This window comes from Panthera tigris, chromosome C1 (genome assembly GCF_018350195.1).
Source record: "Panthera tigris isolate Pti1 chromosome C1, P.tigris_Pti1_mat1.1, whole genome shotgun sequence".
NCBI lineage: Eukaryota > Metazoa > Chordata > Mammalia > Carnivora > Felidae > Panthera > Panthera tigris.
In genome coordinates, this window is record NC_056667.1 from 47,220,342 (window position 1) to 47,243,531 (window position 23,190).

General features: G+C 38.5%; 1 protein-coding gene across 1 annotated transcript in view; it reads right to left on the minus strand.

Annotated features, from left to right (window-relative positions):
* OMA1 (OMA1 zinc metallopeptidase) overlaps window positions 1-17,474 on the minus strand; it is a 77,039-nt gene extending 59,565 nt beyond the window's left edge. The window contains exons 1-5 of the mRNA XM_007089877.3: window positions 17,398-17,474; window positions 6,185-6,709; window positions 3,563-3,791; window positions 580-753; window positions 372-479 (exon numbers count right to left, since the gene is read on the minus strand). Of these exons, the coding sequence (XP_007089939.1) occupies window positions 372-479; window positions 580-753; window positions 3,563-3,791; window positions 6,185-6,690 (1,017 nt within the window). The 5' untranslated portion in view covers window positions 6,691-6,709; window positions 17,398-17,474. The remainder of the gene's footprint in view (window positions 1-371; window positions 480-579; window positions 754-3,562; window positions 3,792-6,184; window positions 6,710-17,397) is intronic.
* Between the last annotated feature and the right edge of the window lie 5,716 nt (window positions 17,475-23,190).

The following is a 23,190-nucleotide window of genomic DNA, read 5'->3' on the forward strand; positions in this document are numbered from 1 at the left end:
AAATAGTAATATCACTTTCATATAGTTAACTTTCAGACTAGATTACAAGTATGTTAATAATTATGGAGAGTTTAAAATCTAATTTGAAATAATTAGAGGTTGAGAATAATTACTTTTTAGCAAAAGAGACAGCTGATAAAAATAGTACTTAACAGAAACACTAATTATTCAGGTATCAAATACTAAAGACCATAAAAATTCTCAAAATTAGCCAGTCATATTTTTTCAGGTAACAGAGTAAGTCAACTGCTAAAAACTAACATACCATCTTTTAAAGAAAAAGAAAACTGAAAAGATTCAGTTTTACAAGATTTAACTTGCACACTTCAAAGCAGTATTTCAACAACTGAACATTCATCCTAGGTACTTACAGCATGCCCAAGTACTGCATGTGCTATTTCATGGCCCAGAAGAAAGGAAAGTTGATGAATATCAGTTACACTATTTAAAAGCCCAGTGAAGATAAACACTTGTCCATTCTGCACCATAAAGAAAATAATGTAAGTAATTGGAACATCTTAAAAAAAACAAGGATATTAAATTTACGATTTAAAGTTAGATGGGAGAACATTCACTTACTGGAAGCACAAAGGCATTTATATCTGGGGAATCAACCACATGAATAGTCCAATTGATCTCAGAGATCCCTGGAATATCTTTATTGCACTCAATCAAATGATAAACCACTTCTTTAACCATTAGGTATCGGGCATCCTTCTCAGTTAGCATATCATTTTTAAACTCTTCCATCCACTGAAAGATTAAAAAGTCATCTTTATTTTAAGAGAGTTTTAGCTCAGCAAAATGTTTATATTGCTTCATGAAGAGTTAAATGGCTACTTATTGTTGAACATTTTAATTTTTAATTATGTAAAAATCTACATATACAAAACACTTCAATTCTTAAATTTGAATTATTCATGCAAAGGCAATGTGCTTTCTCACAAATGGAATAAATTCTAATAACTAAGATTTTTCATATAAATTGGTTGAAATAAAACTTTCATCTTTTCTATTAGCCTATAAACAAATAAAATGTTTAAATATTATTTCTACTTTCCTAAATATTTTAGAAAACAAAATACTGCCTAGGAAACAAAGATTTCATATAAGGAAGAACAATATAAAAGAAAATTACTTTCATAACCCACTGACTAGAAAAACACCCTATACTTAATTTAAAAAGTTAAACTTCTAAAAAGAAAAGGACATTTTGGGGACACCTGGGTGGCTCAGTTGGTTAGAAATCCAACTTCAGCTCAGGTCATGATCTTGAGGTCAGTGAGTTTGAGCCCCGCGTCTGGCTCTATGCTGACAGTTTGGAGCCTGGAGCCTGGAGCCTGCTTTGGATTCTGTCTCCCTCTCTCTCTACCCCTCCCCAGCTCAAATTCTGTTCTGTCTCTCAAAAATGAATAAACATTAAAAAAAATTTTTAAAAAAAGGACATTTCATTAATTTTAAGTGTTTTATTCACACAGAATGATAGGAAATTACTGAAATTTTAGAACTAACATGCATGTCATTTTCTCTACACCATGTAGAGTAGGACTAGCCACTATACGAACACACTTTCTGAAGCTATATTCATGAGAAACCCTTTCAAGTATAGGAAAATTAAGGGTGTTCTGAAAATATCACATTAATTTCCATAAAATGTGTAGCTTCGTTCACATATAGATCAAGAAGTTTAGCATCTTCCTTCCTTAGATGTATTAAAAACAGATGATTTTGTAGAATTGAATCTGCAATAGTCTTTATATCAATACCATTTTTTAAAAGCACAAGTCACCAATGTAAATAAACTGAAACAACTATTAACCCATATGAAGGAAATAAAACAAGCAAAATTATATATTATAGTACTTTACCATATCCCTATAGGAACATGTGCTTGAATTTTAGTATCAAGCAGGTTATTATATTTGTAGGCTAAAAAAAAAGATTATTATGTACATATACATTATTTTTTAAAGCTTCTGAGTGAGACAAATCGTGGAAGATACAGAAATTTAACACTAGGCCTATCTCAATCTTTCCAGAACACTCTCCTCAAACCTGCTTCAGACAAGACTACCCTAGAAACATCTCCAATCTCTGTAAAAGCTCTACTAGAAAAGATGCACCTTTTTTGTGAAAAAACAATGTTATTTCTTTTTTAAGGTAACTTTCTACTGACAAACTCAGAAGCTTAACTGAAATAAAAAGACATAAAGACTTCACCAAAGTGGTCAAGTGAGACCATGAGACATCAATTCAATAAATACTCATCGAGTATATACTAGGTGTGTGCTCACAACTAGAGAAAGGGTCTGTCCTCAAGAAACTCACTAGTGGTATAAAATGCTTAACTATCTGAGTTACTGTACTTTCTAAAGAAGTAAGGCTTCTTGGGGCTCCTGGGTGGCTCAGTCAGTTAAGCGTCCAACTTTTGATTTCAGCTCAGGTCATAATCTCATGTTTCCTGAGTTTGAGCCCCGCCACAGGCTCTGTGCTAGCAGCACGGAGCCTGCTTGGGATTCTCTTTCTCCCTCTCTCTCTGCCCCTCCCCTGCTTGTAATCTCTTGATAAAAATAAAAAACATTAAAAAAAAAAAAAAAGACTTAAGGCTTCTGAATTCCAACTTGATTTTGCATTCAAAAAATATAATTGCCAAAAATGAGGTTTTGGAAAAAATTACCGTATTCTTTTTTTAAAAATTTTTTTTTCAACGTTTTTTATTTATTTTTGGGACAGAGAGAGACAGAGCATGAACGGGGGAGGGGCAGAGAGAGAGGGAGACACAGAATCGGAAAGAGGCTCCAGGCTCCGAGCCATCAGCCCAGAGCCTGACGCGGGGCTCGAACTCACAGACTGCGAGATCGTGACCTGGCTGAAGTCGGACGCTTAACCGACTGCGCCACCCAGGCGCCCCAAAAATTACCGTATTCTACATTACTTTCAAGGTACAAAAATTCATATTACATATCTACTTATCCAAAAAATATGTACTAAACACTAACTTCTACATTGTGCTAGTACTTAATATAAAATGATAAAAACAGACAGGGTCTTGGTTCCCAAAGAGCTTAGTCTAACAAAGGAGACAGATCAGTAAAGAAATAATTATGCAAATAACAATTATGTTATCTCCATGATAAGTGATTCAAAGGAAAAGTACAGTATGCAAAAAGAAAATAAAAGCAGGAGACCTGACCCCAATATAGCCAAGCACTGGACACAATTATAAATGAGCTGATTCATAATGCAGTCTGTATGAAGGATTCCCACTAGAGCATAATGTAGCCAACCTGCCTAACCCAGTCTGGATAATCAAGGAAGACTTTCCTGAGAAAGTGACATTTAAGGTGGCATGTGATGAGCAGGAATTAGCTGGATGAATGAAAGGAAATGCAATGTAGGTAGCAGGAATACTAAGTATGAAACTTTGGAGGCCTTTTGGGAAAATGAGAATTTTCTATCAAAGACTAACATAAAAAAGTAGTGCATCTTTCATACTTAAGAAACTTTGCCACTTTGAGTATTATATTAAGCAATCTAATTATAAACAATTCTCACTACTTACTGCTTCATATTCCAGTTCGGATAAAAGTTTGAAATGTTCTTTCCCCAATAATAGTAGCTTATTCCTTCCTGTGATAGGACTCACTTCCAGGTGAGTAAAATAAAACACTACAAAGAGCAATCCAAAACTACTGAAACAAAGGAATAACTTCCATTTATTCTTCCTTAAACCTTCTTTAAATAGTTCCTTCTTGTTAGGAGGAAGTGCCTGCCACCATTTCCTTATGCCCCTAGAGCAGAAAGAAAAATTCAAAGTTCTGACAATAGTATCAGCACATATCAACAAAACTTAATCTTATACTAGAATTCTATGTCATCAAATACTTGAATTTTTGTGAATTATTTCTCTGTATAGATGGGTTTTCTCCATTTATAAAATTCTTAGCTAAATGATGAAAAAGTAGCCAGTTATAAAAATTCTAAAGCTCATTTAAAGTTTCTTCTTATTTTAAAGGTGAACACTAAATGAGTAGCTATTTTACAACTACCACTAGTTAACATTTATTGACTGTTTACCACATGCAAGCTACTGTTCTAATTGTTATACATGTGTCATCTCACTTCATCTTCACAAAAACCCTGTTACCAAAGATAAAACTGAGACAGAGAGAACTGTCCGAGGACTTGTCCAAGGTTGCAGAGGTGATAAGGGAAAACCAGGCAAGGAAGACCATGTGATCCTAGAGTATGGGTACTTAACCACTTGATAGGGATGATCTGTTCAAATAAACATCTGAGGGGTTACAGCACAATCATCTATACCTGTAACCACAATTCACTCCCCCTGCTCATCAGACTTCCAGCACAATCTGCCAGTACTTCAGCAAGGTACAAGGGAAACTACCTCAGCATTGATTTTAGAAATAAACACTGCTCACCAGCAGAAACTTCACTATCCCCTCAAGAACATAATAAAGGAAAGGTAATAAGGGCATAAACATCGTAAACGAGAAAATGAGAGACTGTGTAGTTAACACATGGAGGTCTCATTTCTACCAGGCAACAATACTCCCTGCTGGTTATCAGAGATCACAGACATTTTGACAAGCAATGTTTTCAACAAGACAAAATTTTTCCTAGTGGGTTCATCTGTGAAATCACAACAAAAGTTTAAGATATATACATCATTCTCTTGACAAAATCCATCTTACAAAATAACTTCAAGTTATTTTAATTTTATTAAGTGACACTCCTAAGATGCCTCAAAGTGTCCCAACCTGAAAAGACTTAGGCCAGACCATGAAGTATATTTATTTCCCATTTAAAACTTCATATGTCTTATCATCTGCCTTCAATGTATGATGAAAACACAGCTTAAAAGAAAATGTTAAGTGATTACAATGGAAACAACAACAAAAAGTTAAAAATAATATTAAAAAGGATGAGAAAGAGCCATTGGCCTAAGACCCTGGGCTGAGTTATGACAAAGATCCTCTCTTGCACCAGACTCTACTCAGGCTCCCCTGAACTTTTTTCAACTAGGCCTCACTTCTGGACTTCCATATTCATCTCTGCATTGTCCAGGTTTAGCAAGAATCCTGCTAAGTCAGGTTAAACAGAATTTCCCCATCCTCCGTATCTTATCACCCTCGATACCTGATCGAGTTCCTCATCAGTCTCCAGCCTCCAGATGATGTCTGATCACACTCACCTGCCTTTAGCAAGAAGCCTAGTGGGGTCAGGTTAGGGAGAATCCCCACTTATTCCTGATGCTTCGTCTGAGTAATTTTCTATCCACCAAACCCCACCCTGCTTCTCAGCTATAAATTCCCACTTGCCCATGGTATATTCAGATTAACTCTGGTTCTATACTTAGGTCTCTCTTCCCCTACTGCAAAAGTTCTGCATAAATCTGTGTTTACTGCTTTAACTGTTTTCTAGCTCTGGTCTTCTCTGGCAGTCGTTACCTACAACTAGAGCTAACACAACTGTATATTTTCTGGGTGCCGGTGTCAAATCACAGAAAACTGGGTTGGTTAGTATGGGAGTAAGAGAGCTAGAAAGGCCTTCACAGTCATCAAATGTAAGAATGACGAGACAATGCTTAACTTTACCTTTCCTCGTTCTTCATGGAGCAAATAAAAGAAGATTAATTATGGGGGGAGGTTTAAATTAAATAAAAGGTACTATTTAGCTGTGAAAACATAATTATTATGAAGGACTACCCAAAAGAAAATAACAAAGATGTGATGGAAATAGAACTGAAAAATAGATGCTAATTAAGCATTAACTTGGCTAGGAATGGGCCTATTCTTAAATAAGTGAACTCCCAGTTTCATGACCCGTTGCCTCAGATTTCGTAAAATAAAAAGTTATGTTTTTAAGTATTGTTCTTACAAACTATACCCAACATTTCTCATTCTTGTAATCAAAATAGAAGATCGTTTAAAAAGTGTCCTATATAATTTTTTAAAGATCTCATTTTTATACTATAATATGTAGTAAATTATTTCAAGATTAAATCATTTCTAACAAAACTGGCTAGAACCAACCGTTTGGAAACTTAATTTTGAGCTAAATATGGGAGGGAAATCTAACAAGTTTTCTTTAAAAGTATAGTTTTACAAATACCTTTTAAGTTTTTTTTGTTTGTTTTTTGTTTTTTTTTTTTTAAGCTTTTTACCTGCCTACAATGATTGCAAATAGTTTCTGCACTGGTTTAAGAATAATCAACAAGAGAGGAACCGGAGCAGCTTGAAACCGAGGAGAAGTGTGGAAACTCCTGATGTCTCTCTGTCTCATGCGAAGACACTTTAGGGGACGCAATACTGAGAGAAAAGGAGCTCCTGCAACTTCTTCTATCAGGAGTTGTCTTGAAAAAGAGTCATTCCGTGCACCACATGTTGGGGTAACCTTCCAAATTTCTTTATGGCTCACGCTCAAGAGGCATCCTGGTCTTTTGGTATTAAGAGTCCTATAAGAATAAAAATTTTTAGGCAGAAAAGTCAACGTATCACACTGCTGTACTCCAAGACCCTGATACTTATTAACTGTATGAGTAATTTGTACTTGATGGCAGTCTGGTGAGGTGACAGCTAGTGTGTTACACAGTCTCCAGTTGGTCAGCAAATGAAATCGGAAGAAAACACAGTTTCTAGTAGCAGATTGCAGTCCACAGATGAAGCTCATCTTTGTTCTCCTGGATTATCTGGAACACAAAAAATAAGTTATAAATACCTCTGGAAATACTTATTTATAAAACTGTTGCTGTTCAGTTGTTCTTCCCTTGACACATCTCAGACTGAATTATCTTAGGTTTCTACTCACCAGCCCTATAGCAATGCCTCTCAGCAATACAAACCAAAGAGGTTAAAAAAAAAAAAAAAAAAAAAAAGGTTTTGCTCACTTCTTTTTACTCTACAACATATACTTTAGAAACTTGGTTGTTGTTTTTTTTTTCTTCTTTCATTTTTTAGTTTTGCTTGGGGGAAGTCTGTTTTTATTTTAACAGTTAAATTACTGGGGATTAAGAAATGGATTAAACAAACAAACAAAAACAGTCAACTTTAGTAATTGGCAGTAACTAGGAGGCATTACAGAAAAGCATGTAATGGAATAGTAAGATCTAAGTTTTAAAATGTATTTTTTAAAATACAAATTTGATGCAGAAAAGCATTTGACAAAATACAGCATCCCTTCTTGATTAAAAACCCTTAAGAAAGTAGGGATAGAAGGATCATACCTCAAGATCATAAGGGCCAACACAAAAAAAACCCACCACTAATATCTCCCTCAGTGGGGAAAAACTGAGAGCTTACCCCCTAAGGTCAGGAACATGATAAGGATGTCCACTCTCATCACTGTTATTCAACATAGTGTTGAAAGTCCTACCTCAGCAATCAGACAACACAAAGAAATAAAAGGCATCAAAATTGGCAAGAAGAAGTCAAACTTTCACTCTTCACAGATGACATGATACTCGATGTGGAAAACCTAAAGACTCCACTGAAAAACTGCTAAAACTGATACATGAATTCAGCAAAGTTGCAGGATATAAAATCAATGCACGGAAATTGGTTGCATTTCTATACACCAATAATGAAGCGAGAAATCAAGGAAACGATCCCATTTACAACTGCACCAAAAGTCATAAAATATCTAGGAATAAACCTAACCAAAGAGATAAAAGATCTATACAATGAAAATTATACAAAGCTCATGAAAGAAACTGAAGAAGTCACACAAAAGAATGGAAAAACATTCCATGCTCATGGTTTGGAAGAACAAATATTGTTAAAATGTCAATAGTACATAAAGCAATCTACACATTCAAAACAATCCCTATCAAAATAACACCAGCATTCTTCACAGAGCTAGTAAAAACAATTCTAAATGTGTATGCAACCAGAAAAGCCCCCGAATAGCCAAAGCAATCTTGAAAAAGAAAACCAAAGAAGGAGGCATCACCATCCCGAACTTCAAGCTGTATTACAACACTGTAATCATCAAGACAGTATGGTAATGGCACAAAAACAGACACTCAGATCAATGGAACAGAATAGAGATCTCAGAAATAGACCCACAAACGTACGGTCAACTTATCTTTAACAAAGCAGGAAAGAATATCCTATGGAAAAAAGACAGTCTCTTTAGCTAATGGTGCTGGGAGAACTGGACAGTAACATGCAGAAAAATGAATCTGGACCACTTTCTTACACCATACACAAAAATAAACTCAAAATGGAAGAAAGACCTAAACATAAGACAAGAGGCCATCAAAATCCTAGAGGAGAATACAGGCAGCAATCTCTTTGACTTCGGCTGCAACAACTTCTACCTTAACGGGTCTCTGAAGGCAAAGGAAACAAAAACAAAAATGAACTACTGGTACCACATCAAGATAAAAATCTTCTCCACAGCATAGGAAACAGAAATAATCAGCAAAACTAAAACGCAACTGATGGAATGGGAAAAGATATTTGCAAATGACATACCAGATAAAGGGTTACTATACAAAATCTATAAATCGCTTGTCAAACTCAACACCCAAAAACCAAATAATCCAGTGAAGAAATGGGCAAAAGACCTGAATAGACACTTCTCCAAAGAAACATCCAGATGGCCAACCAACCCATGAAAAAATGCTCAACATCACTCATCATCAGGGAAATACAAATCAAAACCACAAAGAGATACCACCTCACACCTGTAAGAATGGTTAAAATTAACAAGTCAGGCAACAACAGATATTGGCGAGTATGTGGAGAAAGAGGAACCGTTTTTGCACTGCTGGGGGGAATGCAAACTGGTGCGGCCACTCTGGAAAACAGTATGGAGGTTCCTCAAAAAATTAAAAATAGAACTACCCTATGAGCCAGCAATTGCACTACTAGGTATTTAACCAAAGGATACAGGAGTGGGGATTTGAAGGGGCACATGCACCCCAATGTTTATAGCAGTGCTATTGACGATGGCCAAAGTATGGAAAGAGCCCAAATGTTCATCGACAGATGAATGGATAAAGAAGAGGGGTGCCTGGGCGGCTCAGTCAGTTAAGCATTGGACTCCAGCTCAGGTCATGATCTTGCAGTTCACGAGTTCAAGCCCCACATCGGGCCATTTGGCTCTGTGCTGACAGCTCAGAGCCTGGAGCCTGCTTCAGATTCTGTGTCCCTCTCTCTGCCCCTCCCCCGGTCACACTCTGTTTCTCTCTCTCTCTCTCTCTCTCAAAAATAAACATTTAAAAACAAATATGTGGTATATAGATACAATGAAGTATTACTCATCAATCAAAAAGAATGAAATCTTGCCATTTGCAACAAATTGGATGGAACTAGACTGTATTATAAGTGAAATCATTAAAAAATAATAATAATAATAAAAAATAAGTGACATCAGTCAGTTAGAGAAAGACAAATATCATATGACTTCACTCGTGTGGAATTTAAGATACAAAACAGATGAACATAAGGGAAGGGAAGCAAAAATAATATAAAAACAGGGAGGGGGGACAAAATACAAAAGACTCTTAAATATAGAGAACTGAGGGTTGCTGGAGGGGTTTTGGGTGGGGGGATGGGCTAAATGGACAAGGGGCATTAGGGAGGACACTTGCTGGGATGAGCACTGGGTGTTACACACAGAGGATGAATCACTGGATTCTCCTCCTGAAATCATTATTGCACTATATGTTAATTAATATGGATGTAAATTTAAAATACATATTTAAAAAATAAATATAAAATAAAATACAAACTTGATCCTTTCACATATAATCCTGGCACTTTTAATTGGGGTCAAGATGGAATAAGAGGAACTGAAAACAAGTGAAAAAACAATAAATACAACAATGGTTTCAAAACACTGGACATTAGGCAATGAAGAATAAGTGACGCCTGAGAGATGGGAAATAAATTAACTGAGTCCTACAATTGCCCCAAGTTCCTGCCTGGAGAGTTTCCCGGCCACTATGCAGACAGGGCAAACCTAGCACAGCCCACAAGTGGCCCTAAATTGGAGAGATGAAGCTGGGAGTTCAAGTAGGCCATAGTAGCTAGACCTCGCAGAGCACAGTATGAGAGAAGACACAACTGTGCAGAAAAAGAACTCCAGAGTGTGTCCTGCAGAAAAATCTGCCTCCTATATTCAGCTGAGTTCTGATCAGGGCACTCATGTGAGGAAAGTCCTTGGAGGTGGGAAAGAATCACCTGACAGGACTAGAGGAGCAACCTGCAGGACTCATGGAGCATCTGGCCTATTTACACTCTTCAAAGCAGAAAACCTTTTAACTCATGGGGCACTGGGTAGAGTACTCAGAGGGTTTTGCCTCATTAGAGAAAAAGTAGTCCTAGAATAAAAGTTACTCTAGCCCTACCTAACAAAGATTAAAGGCAATACTCAACAAGATCAAACTGTTTCTAAGTAACTAAACCACATTCTAGAAAAAAGCTCAAAAACAGTTGTTAAGAATACAAAAATATCCACCACTTAACAAGGTACAATTTATAATTAAAAATTGCCAGGCAGCAAAGATGCAGGATATGTAAACCTTAATTAAGAAAAACACTAATAAAAACTAACTCTTAAGTAGCATGAATGACAGCATTGACAAAGATATTGAAGTGCTTATTATAACTATATTCCATGTGTTTAAGAAGCTAAAGGTAATTTGAGAGTGTTAGACATGGAATATGTTTTTTTAGAAGACTTACATTGAACTTCTAGACAAGAAAACTAGTGTCTTCTATGAAAAATACACTAGATGAGACTAACAGCAGATTAGATATTATAACAATGAAATAAAGACTTGTGAATTTGACGGATCAATAGAAACCAAGAAAACCAAAATAGAAAACCAAGAGAAAAAATGCACAGAGCATCAACAAGGTATAGGATAACTCAAGTGGCCTAACATATGTATAACTGGAGTCCCTGAAAAGTGGGAAGGCATGGTAGGTAGACAATAAAAAGAAAAAAGAATGGCCAACATTTTCCAAATTTGATGAAAACTGTAAACCAACAAATCCAACAAGTTTAAAACACACACACACACACACACACACACACACACACACAGTAAACACAAAGGAAACTTACTCCAAGGCATATCCTAGTTAAATTTCTTAAAACCAATGGAAGAGAAAATCTTAAATTTCACATTTTAGATGAAATAGATCAACTTCCTGAAAAACACAAACTACCAAAGCTAACTCAGAAAGAAATTGATCTGAACAGCCCTATATCTATTATTTTAATTTAACTTACAGTTAAAAACCTTCCCACAAAGAAAGCTCCAGGCCCAAATAGCTTCACTGGGGAATTCTGTCAAACAGTTAAGGAATAATTAAAAATAATTCTATTCAAACTCTTCCAGGAAATTGAAAAGAAATGAATAATTTGCATTTCATTCCATAAGACCAGCATTACCATGCATGATACTAAAGCCAGAAAAAAACTTAGAAGACTATAAAGTACTATCTCTCATCAACACAGACAGAAAAAATTCTTAATATTTTAGAAAATCTAATTCAACAATATATATAAAGACAGTACATCATGACCAGTTGAGGTGTGTCCCAGGAATGCAAGGTTGAAAGAAAAATTCAGCAATCAGTGTAATCCACCCTATGCACTGAAAAAGAAACACCATATGATCATCTCAATAGATACAGAAAAAGCATTTGATAAAATCCAACACCCAACCCTGACAAAAAACTCTCATAAACTAGGACATCTACAGAAAACTATAACAGCATATTTATTGGTGAAAGACTATACTTTCCTCCTAAGATCAGGAGAAAAGCACAGATGTTCACTCTCACCACTTAAATTCAATATTATACTGGAGTTCCTAATCAATACAATAGAATACATACATAACTAAATAAATGGCATCCAGACAAGAAATATAGAAGTGGTTTTTATGCCTACACAATAGGATCATCTCTATAAAAAATCCAAAGGAATCTACAAAAAAAGCTCCTACAATGACTTTAGTTAGGTGTCAGGATACAAAAGCAACATACAAAACAAATTTTATCTCTATATACTAACAAGTGATAGAAGCCAGACCTTACTACCGCCAAAAAAGTGCATACTCTATGATTCCAGCTCTATAATATAAACTGTAGAAAATGCAAAATAATTATACTTACTTACAGAGAGATCACTGATTGCCTGAGGATGGGAAAGTAAAGAGGATCAGGAGAGGGATTATAAAGTTTTGGAGGCAATGAATATGTTCACTATTTTGCTTGTGATGTAGGTTTCACAGGTGTACACAGAGGTCAAAACTTATACTATATAGCTTACGTCTGCATAATTTATTTTATGTCAATTATAAATCAATTAAGCTGTTTTTCAAAAGATACTAAAAACAGGTAACAATCAAATGCAATGTGTGAACTCTGATTAGATCTTAGTTTGAAAGAAAAAAATCAGCTTTGGAAGACAACTGGGATTAATGGGGGAATTCACATACAGATTTGCTTTTAGGTTATTTTAGGTAAGTATTGCTTATTAGGTTATAATGATGTGGTTATGCAGGTGAATAATTTATACCTGAGACACTTGTGGAGGTATCTCTTTATGATGAATAAAACTTACTTTCAAATTGTATCACTCACACACACACACACACACACACACACACACACGTAGGACATAAAGCCAATGCAGTAAAATATTAACAATGGTATCTAAGTCCTGGTTATATATGTGTTCATTAATTTTTTTTTCAATTCTTCTGTTTCAAAATCTTCATAATTAAAGTTGGAAGAAAATATGTAAATCTAACTCAACCTAGACTAATACAATATTATCTAGAAAAATAACTTCAGAAAATCAGTTTTAATAAACAGTATTACCTACATGTTAGACTATTTAAAAGTTACTAACATTTTTTATATAACATTCCACCCTTGCATATCACATAAAATGTGAATAAAGTGCATGATAAGTAAACATTAACTCCAAGTTAACCCTTTTGGAATTACTACCAATTTTAAATCAGAGTCCACATTTAATACATAATAATCTGATGTTATTAACAAGATACTTTCTAGTTTTTCCTTTTTTAAACCAAGCTGAAAGTAGTAAAATAACTGAAGTCTAGAAATCATTTCAAAATTAGTATTTGAGTAACCAGTAAGTTTCTTCATTGGCTAGCTGGCTTATGAGTTACAGATGCAGCATGAAATTCAGTCCCTGCCCTCATGGATGTCATAATCTAGTTGGGGGGGGGGGGAAATGTATCTAAGTAAGACTATTATGGAATAATAAAATACAGTTCCTTATCAAGCGTTATGCATTGTTATGAATTTTTAAAAAAGAAAGGACTTCCATGAGTAGCACAACAGTTCAAAGCAACTATTGTTTTTTATGCTGTTTGGGTAGATGCAGAAAAAAAAAGTTTTTAAAGGATTGTTTCAAATGGGGAAGTGTACTTAGGTTTAACAAAAGAAAGCCTTTTGCTAGAAGTCATACTACAAAAACAACACAAACCCACATTCTTTACTATAGGAGATAAGCTTCAAACACTTGTCCAATCACATGCCCACTTTCTAAGGGCATCCTATAGCCTCAATTTAAGGGATAGGCCCAGACTGTCAATCTTCCCCAGAGACCCCTTCCACTGGCCACAGAGCCAGGCGTGGACATCTGACACTGACAAGACTTTTGGTGAGGCAGTATCAGGCAAAGAAGTACAAGGGTATGTATAATTTGGGGCTGTAATTGGTGCTACACAAAGTAGCACGCAAACAAGAACTGGGAACCAAAACCCTTGCAAAAGAAGTGGATCAAGAGAAAGGACGATGGAATCGATCAATGTGCAGAAAGTAAAAGATCATGAAGCCTCAGGGAGAGAAGGAGAGAAGGAGAGAAGGAGAGAAGGAGAGAAGGAGAGAAGGAGAGAAGGAGAGAAAGAGAGGGGGCAAGATTCATACCCTCCCAGTTCCCAAGAGTCCACTGTACTTCCTAAATTTAACTGAGCTACATGAGCTTTTACTTTACCCCTAAAACAATTCCCTCTCTTTAAAAGGAGGAGTATCTCATAAATAAATGACCTCTGACTTAAGAGGTTATGAGGTATAAAAGTTACACACTTCATACATAAGCTAATAACATTTTAATATACATGCTGTTTATTACAACTGAGGGTTCCTTCTATACTTTGCGAAGCCAAATTCCCGATTTTCAACACTGAATCAGTTCCAGATTAGTAGTGGATTATCTCTTCAGTGACTTTATCATACAACAGATCTCAATCCACATTAAATCAGTCGTGTCAATTCTGCCTCCTTAATGTCTCAATCTAGCCCTTCCTGGGCTCTGTGGCCTTAGGCTGTGGATGACTATATAACCTCCAATCTCTCTGCCCATTTTACCACCAACTCCTACCCCTCCAGTTCGTCCCCCCCAAACAAGAAGTAAAGCTATCTAAACTACAAATCAGACAACAGAATCCTACTCCCACAACTCACATAAGCCTTACATTGCTAAATATAAGTCAACCATTTTTTTTTTAAAATGGAGATTTGTATAATGACAAAGATATACAAATCTTAAAAATAATAATACTACTTGCCAAAATTCTGTATATCAGGAATGGCAAACTCAGATGTGTAAACCAGCACTGCACAACAGAAACTTCTGCAGTCATAGAAATGTGTCTTCATTGTCCAATGTGCTAACTTCTACCTATGGCTACTGAGCACTTGAAATGTGGCTGGTGTGACTGAGCAAAAGAATTTTTTAGCGTTCATTTATTTATTGTAAGAGAGAGAGCGCGCGCTCATGCCTGAGCAGGGACGGGGCAGAGGGAGTGAGAGAGAGAGAATCCCAAGTAGGCTCTGCGTTGACAACAAGGAACCCAACGCAGGGCTCAAACCTATGAACCATGAGATCATGACCTAAGCCAAAACCAGATGCTCGACCGAACTGAGGCACCCAGACACCCCTTTAGTTCATTTTAGTTCATCTAAAACAAAATGGCCATAGATGACTAGTGGCTATTGTATTAGCCACAGTGCTAGTCTGTAGAGTCCAGGCAAAGCCATCCTGACATAAATGCAGATTCATGCCTATCTAAAGAAGATGCAACAAGTGTAATGGAATTTGAACTTAGTGTTACCAAACAGTTCAATGTTTTCAAGAAAAGCAAGCAATTCAAACTTTATGTGGAAGTTAGCAGTTTTAAAATGCTGGCAACCAACTTAAAAAAAAAAAAAAACAAAAACAAAGCTTATTAACCACCTTGACCAAACCAACATACACAAGACCCCATTCAGTTTTCCATCTAAATGATGTCATTCATTCATTAAATATTTAATGAACGCATCCTACATACCGTATCATACCATTCTGGATGCTGGAGATAACCACAAAAAAAGAGACAAAAATCTCTGCCCAATTTGCAGCAACAGTAATGCTGCAATATGCTAACATACACAAATACAAATAAATCTAAAGCAATACATAGCAAACTATTCATAGTGGTTATTTTGAGTCATTGTAAAGGATTTTCATCTCATTTATTTCTGTGCTGTTCAAATTTTTACAAGGTGTATTATTTTGTAAGCCCCAAAACTAACAACTATTTTTGTAATTACCAACGGTTTCCGTGGGCTTCAATAAACTCCTGCATATGAAAGACCAGGCCTCTCATAATGCCACCTCCTACCATTTCTCCAGCCACCTTCCCCGGCTGTCCTTCACCCATTCCTAAGCTCCAGACCCACTGATTTACTTACACCCCTCAGAAAACCTCTCATCTCTAGTATCTATGCGCATCAATTGCACAGCTTAGCTCTGCAATTATAGCAAGCAAAGTCTTGCTCATCTCTCATGACTTATGTGAAATTACAAAAAAAAAAAAAAAAATTCTGACACAGGAGGTACAAGCAAAAGCCCCAAACATTACATGAACATAAGTAAAAACATTATCATTGACATCACTGACAATAAACTGTCATTTAGAACAGAAATGGAGCCTGATATTTTGCAATCCCTGGCTTATCCTTGAGAAATGGTAAAAAAAAAAAAAAAAAAAAATTGGGGGAAGAAACCTATTTATATATTTCACAGAGCCAACGCTAGACTACACAGAGCCTAAGAAAGATTCAGGGCTGGCCTATCCTCTTCAAAGAACGAGAGCAGGTCAGCAAACATGGCTGGCAAACTTCAAGGATTACTAACGTAATGATGTGAGAAAATTAAGCAATTTGGATGGTTAGCCTCTAAGACCATTTCAGATCCTTAATTCTTTAAGTACCATCTCAGAATGAGCAAGTACAGCACTCACTGGCACTCACAGCTGAAGCCTGGAAGACAGTTTCAACAACTCTGCTGAAAATGACTATTTCTTCTCTAGTTTCTATGGAAACAGCCGTCAGGTTGGCAAAAATAGGACATGTACTTTAAAATAATCATTCAAGCAAAGTACACACATGATGGAAGACTTAAAAAAAAAAAAAATTGGAAGGCAACAGCCTTGGTTCTTAAGCTTCCAAATGTCAGACTGCGTGCACCCCGTCACCACGGCTGAGATGATGGATATAAACCCACTGCATTTCAGCGAGGGATACACGGTACTGGTTGGGGTCCCTACGGTGGATCAATCCCTGAATTCCAAATGAGGTCTTTTCGTCGCCCCGGACTAAAATTGCTCATTGAGGACTGCATGGCACAATAAAACTGTTGCTCAGCTTTACACAGGCAAGTGACATTATTTAAAGAGTATAAAAAGCTCTTTTTGTAAACAAGTTTATGAAGAAAGTGTCAAAACGCCTTTGCACTGGTTACACGGGAAATGTTGGGTTCTTCATTGCAGGGTTTAGCTGGAAAACTTAATGTTGTCTACTTTAAGAGTGAGGAGGAAAGAGAGGGACTGCCTCTCAAGTTGCTGTAGGCGGTTGGAAGCGGTTTTGCACGGGTGAAGGTGTCGAAGTGAGGCACACCGTGCCGTCCGTGTTAATAAGAAATACTACTTTAAAAAAGGAGCTGCTAAAGAGAAAGGATGAGGGGAGAGGGAGGTATCTTCTCGGAAACCACATCCACCTGCTAACTAGCAACTTCCCGGCCGGCAGAGTAGCACCCTGGGGTCCCTGCACTTCACGCCGGGAGCGGGGGGAGGGGGAGGAGGGGTGGGATGAGACACAACTCTCCCGTACCCCTTTTCCACTCACCCCTCTCCCCCGGCTCTCCCCAACCCTCCCCCACACACACCGGGCGCCCCTCCGTCCCTTCCCCCCAGGCCTCGCCACCCCACTCCCCTCCCCGTGCTCACAGGGCTCCGCCCCTCACCCCGGCGCCCCTCCAAGTTCTCGCACTCTGCCCCCACCCCTGGGCCCGGCCCAACTCGTAAAAGGGGGACAAAGACGTCCCCACAGGACAGACCCTAGGAGTGGCGAAAGCGAAGACGACTCTTCACACCGGCCCTTTGCGCAAGCGCGTACCCCATCCAGAAGCCCCGCCTCCTTACTTCCTGCCCTCTGCCCGGTCCTTGGCGCCTTTTGCTCCGCCCACAGCGGGCATTCGACACACCCGCCCATAATCTTCCTTCCCGAGGGCCGCCGACCGGGAGCGGACCGTGACGCTTTCACGCCCCCGTGTGGCTAGACGAGGGACGTGCCTGCGGGCTGTGCTGTTTGCCTGGTACTCTTCTTCACTCACGTCCTTGGAACCTGATTTGGCTCCTCTAAAGAATGATCCAGGCAAGGCTGTGACCGCTGAAGATTCTAAGGCAGTGCTGGCCAAAAGAAAAGAGATTCTAGAGGGTTTCTGGAGCCCAAAGACTAAGGTTTCGTGGTTTTAAAGTTGCAGTGCTAGAAGCAGTCTTTGGAGTGTGAGAATTTTGCTTTCACCTGACTTTCTGGAATGGCACAGTTTAAGAAAAATGAAGTATAACCTGAAACATCCAGAAGTTAACTGAAAAGAGCTGGCTACAAAACAATGGGTATGGTATGTCTCATTTATGCCACCAAAAAATATTTATCCAGCACCAAGTGCATCTTTCATGGAGCTTGCATCACAATGAGGAGATCTAGGCAATAAGCAAGCAAACAAGCAAATAAACATGGTATCAGATAGTGATATGATTCTGTATTAGTTTGTGATATTTATATTCTCTGCACAATGAAAAACATCTTAAAAAATATAAACACTATGAACAATTTTACATGTCGCTTTTACGGGATTATAAGCAATGTTTTCTTTCACCTTGCTTATTTGTGTTTTATAATTTGCCTTTTACTTTGAAGGAACTATCCTGGCAGATCCCTGACCACTGGTTCCCTAACAACTCAAGTGACAGGTCTCTGAATCTTCATGGGTTTATGTGAAGTGCGTGTATCTTTCCAAGGTCTCCAATGTACTAGCTATCTCTTGCTCAGCATGCCTGATTAGCATGCTGTTATCAATAGAACAGATAGGGTTATATTATTAGCAGGCTGTTATCAATAGAACAGATAGGTTCTCTGGGATGTCCAGGTGGTCCCGATCCTTTTGGACTGTGTTATGACAGATCGCAGAGACGGCACAATGACTATAATCAAGTCTACTACATGATTACATCTTCAGTTGTCTATAAACCATTCTCCTGGTTTCTGAAGTGGCCAGACTGGCAAATTAAATGGAGACATGACAGGGACAACTACTCTGTATCTATTAGGTCTTTAATGGTGGCATTAATCTCTACCATCATCATCCTAGCCCCTTGGATGAAATATTGGTTCTTATTTATTATCTCAACTCGATAAGGAAGGGACAGTTTTAGTGGCTTTCACCTGGTTTTCCTCACCATGAGAACTCAAGGCCAAAGACCTAATGTGGAGCTTGCTCTCAATATATACTCCCAATTATGCACTCAGGGGCTGAGGAAAGACTAGTGGATAGGTCCATGCTCCCATGGACTCATTGTAAACTGGATATTATACATACCTGTGCTCATTACCTGACCCCCATAAGTCCCCACTCTTAAAAAGAGGCCATGATAACACTTTGAGTTTCTGGGCAACAAGATCCTCTGGACTCTGCAAAATTTCTGGGTACTTCTCTTTCCCTAACATATAGTTGGCTGTGAAAATGGCCATAGGCCACAGAGTAATCATTGCAGTAATATCTGTTTCTGTGTTGCAGGGTTCTTCTTCTTAGGGAATGGGTTCTTCTCAGTCAATGGATTCTGTGGTCCAGGTCTGAAGATTGACTCAGATCTGAGAACTGTACAGGAAGTATGACTTTTTAATTAAGGCAACCACCCTCAGACCCCTCTTCTGCCATTCTTGCCTTCTTCTGGTTATAGATATCAAGCAGCACCCTATTGGCTGCCCATCTATTTTTCCCCTATGGACACCTTGTACTATTAAATACCTTCACAGCACCTGAGGGCCAAGTACCCATGCAGCCCCTCTTAACTTGCCAGCTATTATAGTAATTACAGCCTCCAGGCTTCTGGTGGTTAAAGTCACCACCTAGCTTCTATCGCTTCAGGATGCTATCATTACCCTAGAGATTACCCTAGCCCCCTCTGAACTTCTTAGTGATGCTGGTATTTCTCTCACTAGTGCATTTCCCATTGCCATTGAGTATGGCCTGTCCTTTGGACCTCCTGTGGAGCATAACCCTCTGTCTGACCTTTTGATTCCACACAATAAATCCTTCGAGCAAGCTCACTTCCCTCAGGACCTCTTTTCTTCCCCTACAGTCTGCTAGGGCAATTCAGCTGCCTTCCTCCCTGGAGACTTCCCTTGACTGAGGTTGATATAACCGGCCTCATCAAAGAATATGCCTTCTCCCCAGGAAACAGCATGCATTCAGTGGCTGATGTTTTTTATTTTTATTTTTTTTATTTTTCCTTTCCTATTTGAGTGTGTGTGTGTGTGTGTGTGTGTGTGAGAGAGAGAGAGAGAGAGAGAGAGAGAGAGAGAATCTCAAGCAGGCTCCATACTCAGTGTGGAGCCCAGTGTGTTCCCACCCTGGATGGAATCATGACCTGAGCCGAAATCACGAGTTGGATGTTAACCGACTGAGACACCCAAGCGGCCGCAGTGACTGATTAATTTAGGAGATATAAAGGCCTGGCCCCTGTGCCTCAATTGAGACAACCCCATAAGGCCACCCCAGCTCCAGAGCTCTCCCTAGGATTGGTAAGAAGAACCACTTCTCCCTCTGCCCAGGCCTCTGTCCCTTATTCACTTATAGGTGTTGTCCCTGAGGACCCCTCCACTGCACCCCAAAAACCCTGAACACAGAGACTCAGAGTCTGTTTCCAGGGAACCCAACCCAAGGTAACTTGGGTTTTCTCCAGAAGTGGAAGCTGCTTGGATACAGAAAGACTTTCATTTATACCTCCCAGAGGAAGTACCAGAAGCTGAATACTGAGTAACTCTGAAGAATTGTGAGGCTTGGCTTGTGTTAGAACCGGATGTAGACAGAAAGAAGCTCAACAGATAGCACAACTCTACTGATCTCAGTTCATGTTGAGAGCCACACAAGATGGCCACAGGACTTGAGAAGGGTCACAAGTTTGGTAGGCTGTAATGGACAGGTGGTTCCTTGACTGAAGTGGCCTTTCATTTTTCTTGAACATGTGCCAGGAATGACTGTTCCAGATGTTGGAAATGACTGGTTCTGGGTCTGAAGTCACCCAACATAGACAACTGCAGCAATATAGACAACTGCCTGTTCTACTCCAACAGAAAGTAGCTCAGCATTTTCTTCATCCATGGGCTTGACTGACTTTACTTTCTTCTTCTCTCAACCCAGCCTTTCTTCCCACAGAACATGAACAGACATGTCTTTAATTTCTTTTCCTTTTTTTTTTTTTTTTGGCTTGAAAACAGTGGTCACACCACACTGAAAACAGTGGTATGTTATTGCCACCTGAATTGTGATGCTCTAGCTCATTGAGTGGTCTCCCTGCCTTCACCTCATTCCTCTTGTCTAACCAGCAGCCACCTGGACCCAGGTCCTGAAGCTGAAGCCTAGATGATACAATGTGGGTCAACAACTCCAAGGCCACAGCTTGGACACAACCTTGCTCGCTACCCTGGGATGAGTTTTCCAGAGATTCCAGTTGAGCACTTTTCTAAGAGTCAGCACAAACTATTACTCCTTTATTGCAAAAGTAAACCATTTTTTAAATATTTTTGAGAGAGAGCCAGAGCACAAGTGGGGTAGGGGCAGAGAGAGGGAGACACAGATTCCGAAGCAGGCTCCAGGCTCTGAGCTGTCAGCACAGAGCCTGACATGGGGCTTGAACCCACAAACCAGGAGATCATGACCTGAGCCAAAGTCGGACACTTCAGCAACTGAACCAACCAGGCGCCCCAAAAGAAAACTATTAATACCAAGAAAAATGAAACAAAAAAGAGAAAAGTACCCTTAACCCACTACCCAAAGATAATTAATCACTGTTAACATTCGGATATGCCACTCTCTTGGAAGTCAAGATTAAAATTAAGTATTTAAAACTTGGATAGAATGAAAGGTTTCTCGCTGTCCTTTTAATGTGCAGTCCTTTGATTCTTAACCATGTAAACATTTTTCCATGCTTATATGCTTTTTGGATTTCTTCTTTGGCAAATCTCCTGTCCATGCCCTCAAACCATTTGTCTATAAAATATTCCTTATTATCTTATGGTCTTACAAAAGTGCTTTACATAGTTAAGAATTGTCTGCCGTTTGCGTAATAAACATTTCCCCTGCTTGGCATCTGTCTTTCAACTTTGTTAATTCGTGTATGCAGATATACGTACTTTAAAAAATTTTTGGTATAAACAAATCTCTCTGTCTTCTCATGGTGGTTTCTGCCTTTGAGATTTATTTACCGTCTGTCTCAAACCCAAGATTATATGTTTACCAATATTTTCTTCTGGTATTTGAGTTTGTTCTCTCTTAAATCTTCATCAGGAATTCATTTCAGTACAAGATCAGACAGAAGAATATAACCTACAATATTTTCTGAATTATCAGGCCAGTGGAGCTTTTACAAAAGACACATGCAGGTGCTGTGCCCATGGGAGGATCACCAAGGTAACTGCTGTCCCAACAGTTTACTGAATAACCCATCTTGTCCTGACTGACTTGAAGCGTCACTTTTGGTATATACTAAATCCTCTGCTTCTGGGCTTTTCTCTTTTGTTCCTTTGTCTGTCTGTTCTGGCAGTAGTGCGTGGTTCTAATTTTACAGTACAGATTTTATTTTCAAATATTTTCTGGCTCTTCCTAATACATTTGACCTTCAGGATGGACTTTTGGAATAACTTTTCAAGTCCTCCCTACCAAAAAAATGCACTGGGACTTTAATTCTGTTATTGCTGTTTTTAAACTTAGATTAATTAAGGGGCACCTGGGTGGCTCAGTGGGTTGAGCATCTGACTTCGCTCAGGTCATGATCTGAAGGTTCGTGAGTTCAAGCCCCGCGTCGGGCTCTGCTGACAGCTCAGAGCCTGGAGCCTGCTTCAGATTCTGTGTCTCCCTCTCTCTCTCCCCCTCCCCCACTTACGCTCTGTCTCTCAAAATATGAATAAACGTTAAAAATTTTTCTAATAAATAAATAAACAAACTTAGATTAATTTTGAGGAATTTTATTCTTTTGCAAGGTTGACTCTATCAATCCAGGAAACTTGACATGTGTCTCCATTTACCCAGGTCTTCTTTTATGTCCCTCCATAAAGTTTTATAGTCTTCTTATATGGGTCAAAGCAGTATATTTTTTAAAGGAACTATAAACTTTGACTCCTTAGGATTATAAAATCTCCAAACTGGAAGGGACTTAAAAACCATCTTGTCACCCCACCCAATCTGTTGCTGAGCCCACCTCTTGAACAACCAAAGATACAGAATGAATTTTCGTGTTGTTGGGTTTTTTTTAACATGATGACATCATATTATATGTATTCTCTGTGCTTTCCAGTTTATCACTTGAACAACAGGTCTTGGAAAAAGTTCTGACCAACGTATATAGATCACCTTAATCCATTTTAATCACTGCATGGTGTTCTATGGAAATGATATTGCATCATTTAATTTATCACCCCGCTGTCCCTCGACATTTAAGCTATCCCTGTCATTTTGCTGTTACAAATATCTCAGCTTACAACCTTGAACCCTTACTAAAATCAAAGTCCCCGAATTTCTAGAGCACAAGACCAGTGCCTGCAAAGTCCCCCCCTCCTCCTCAAACTCACC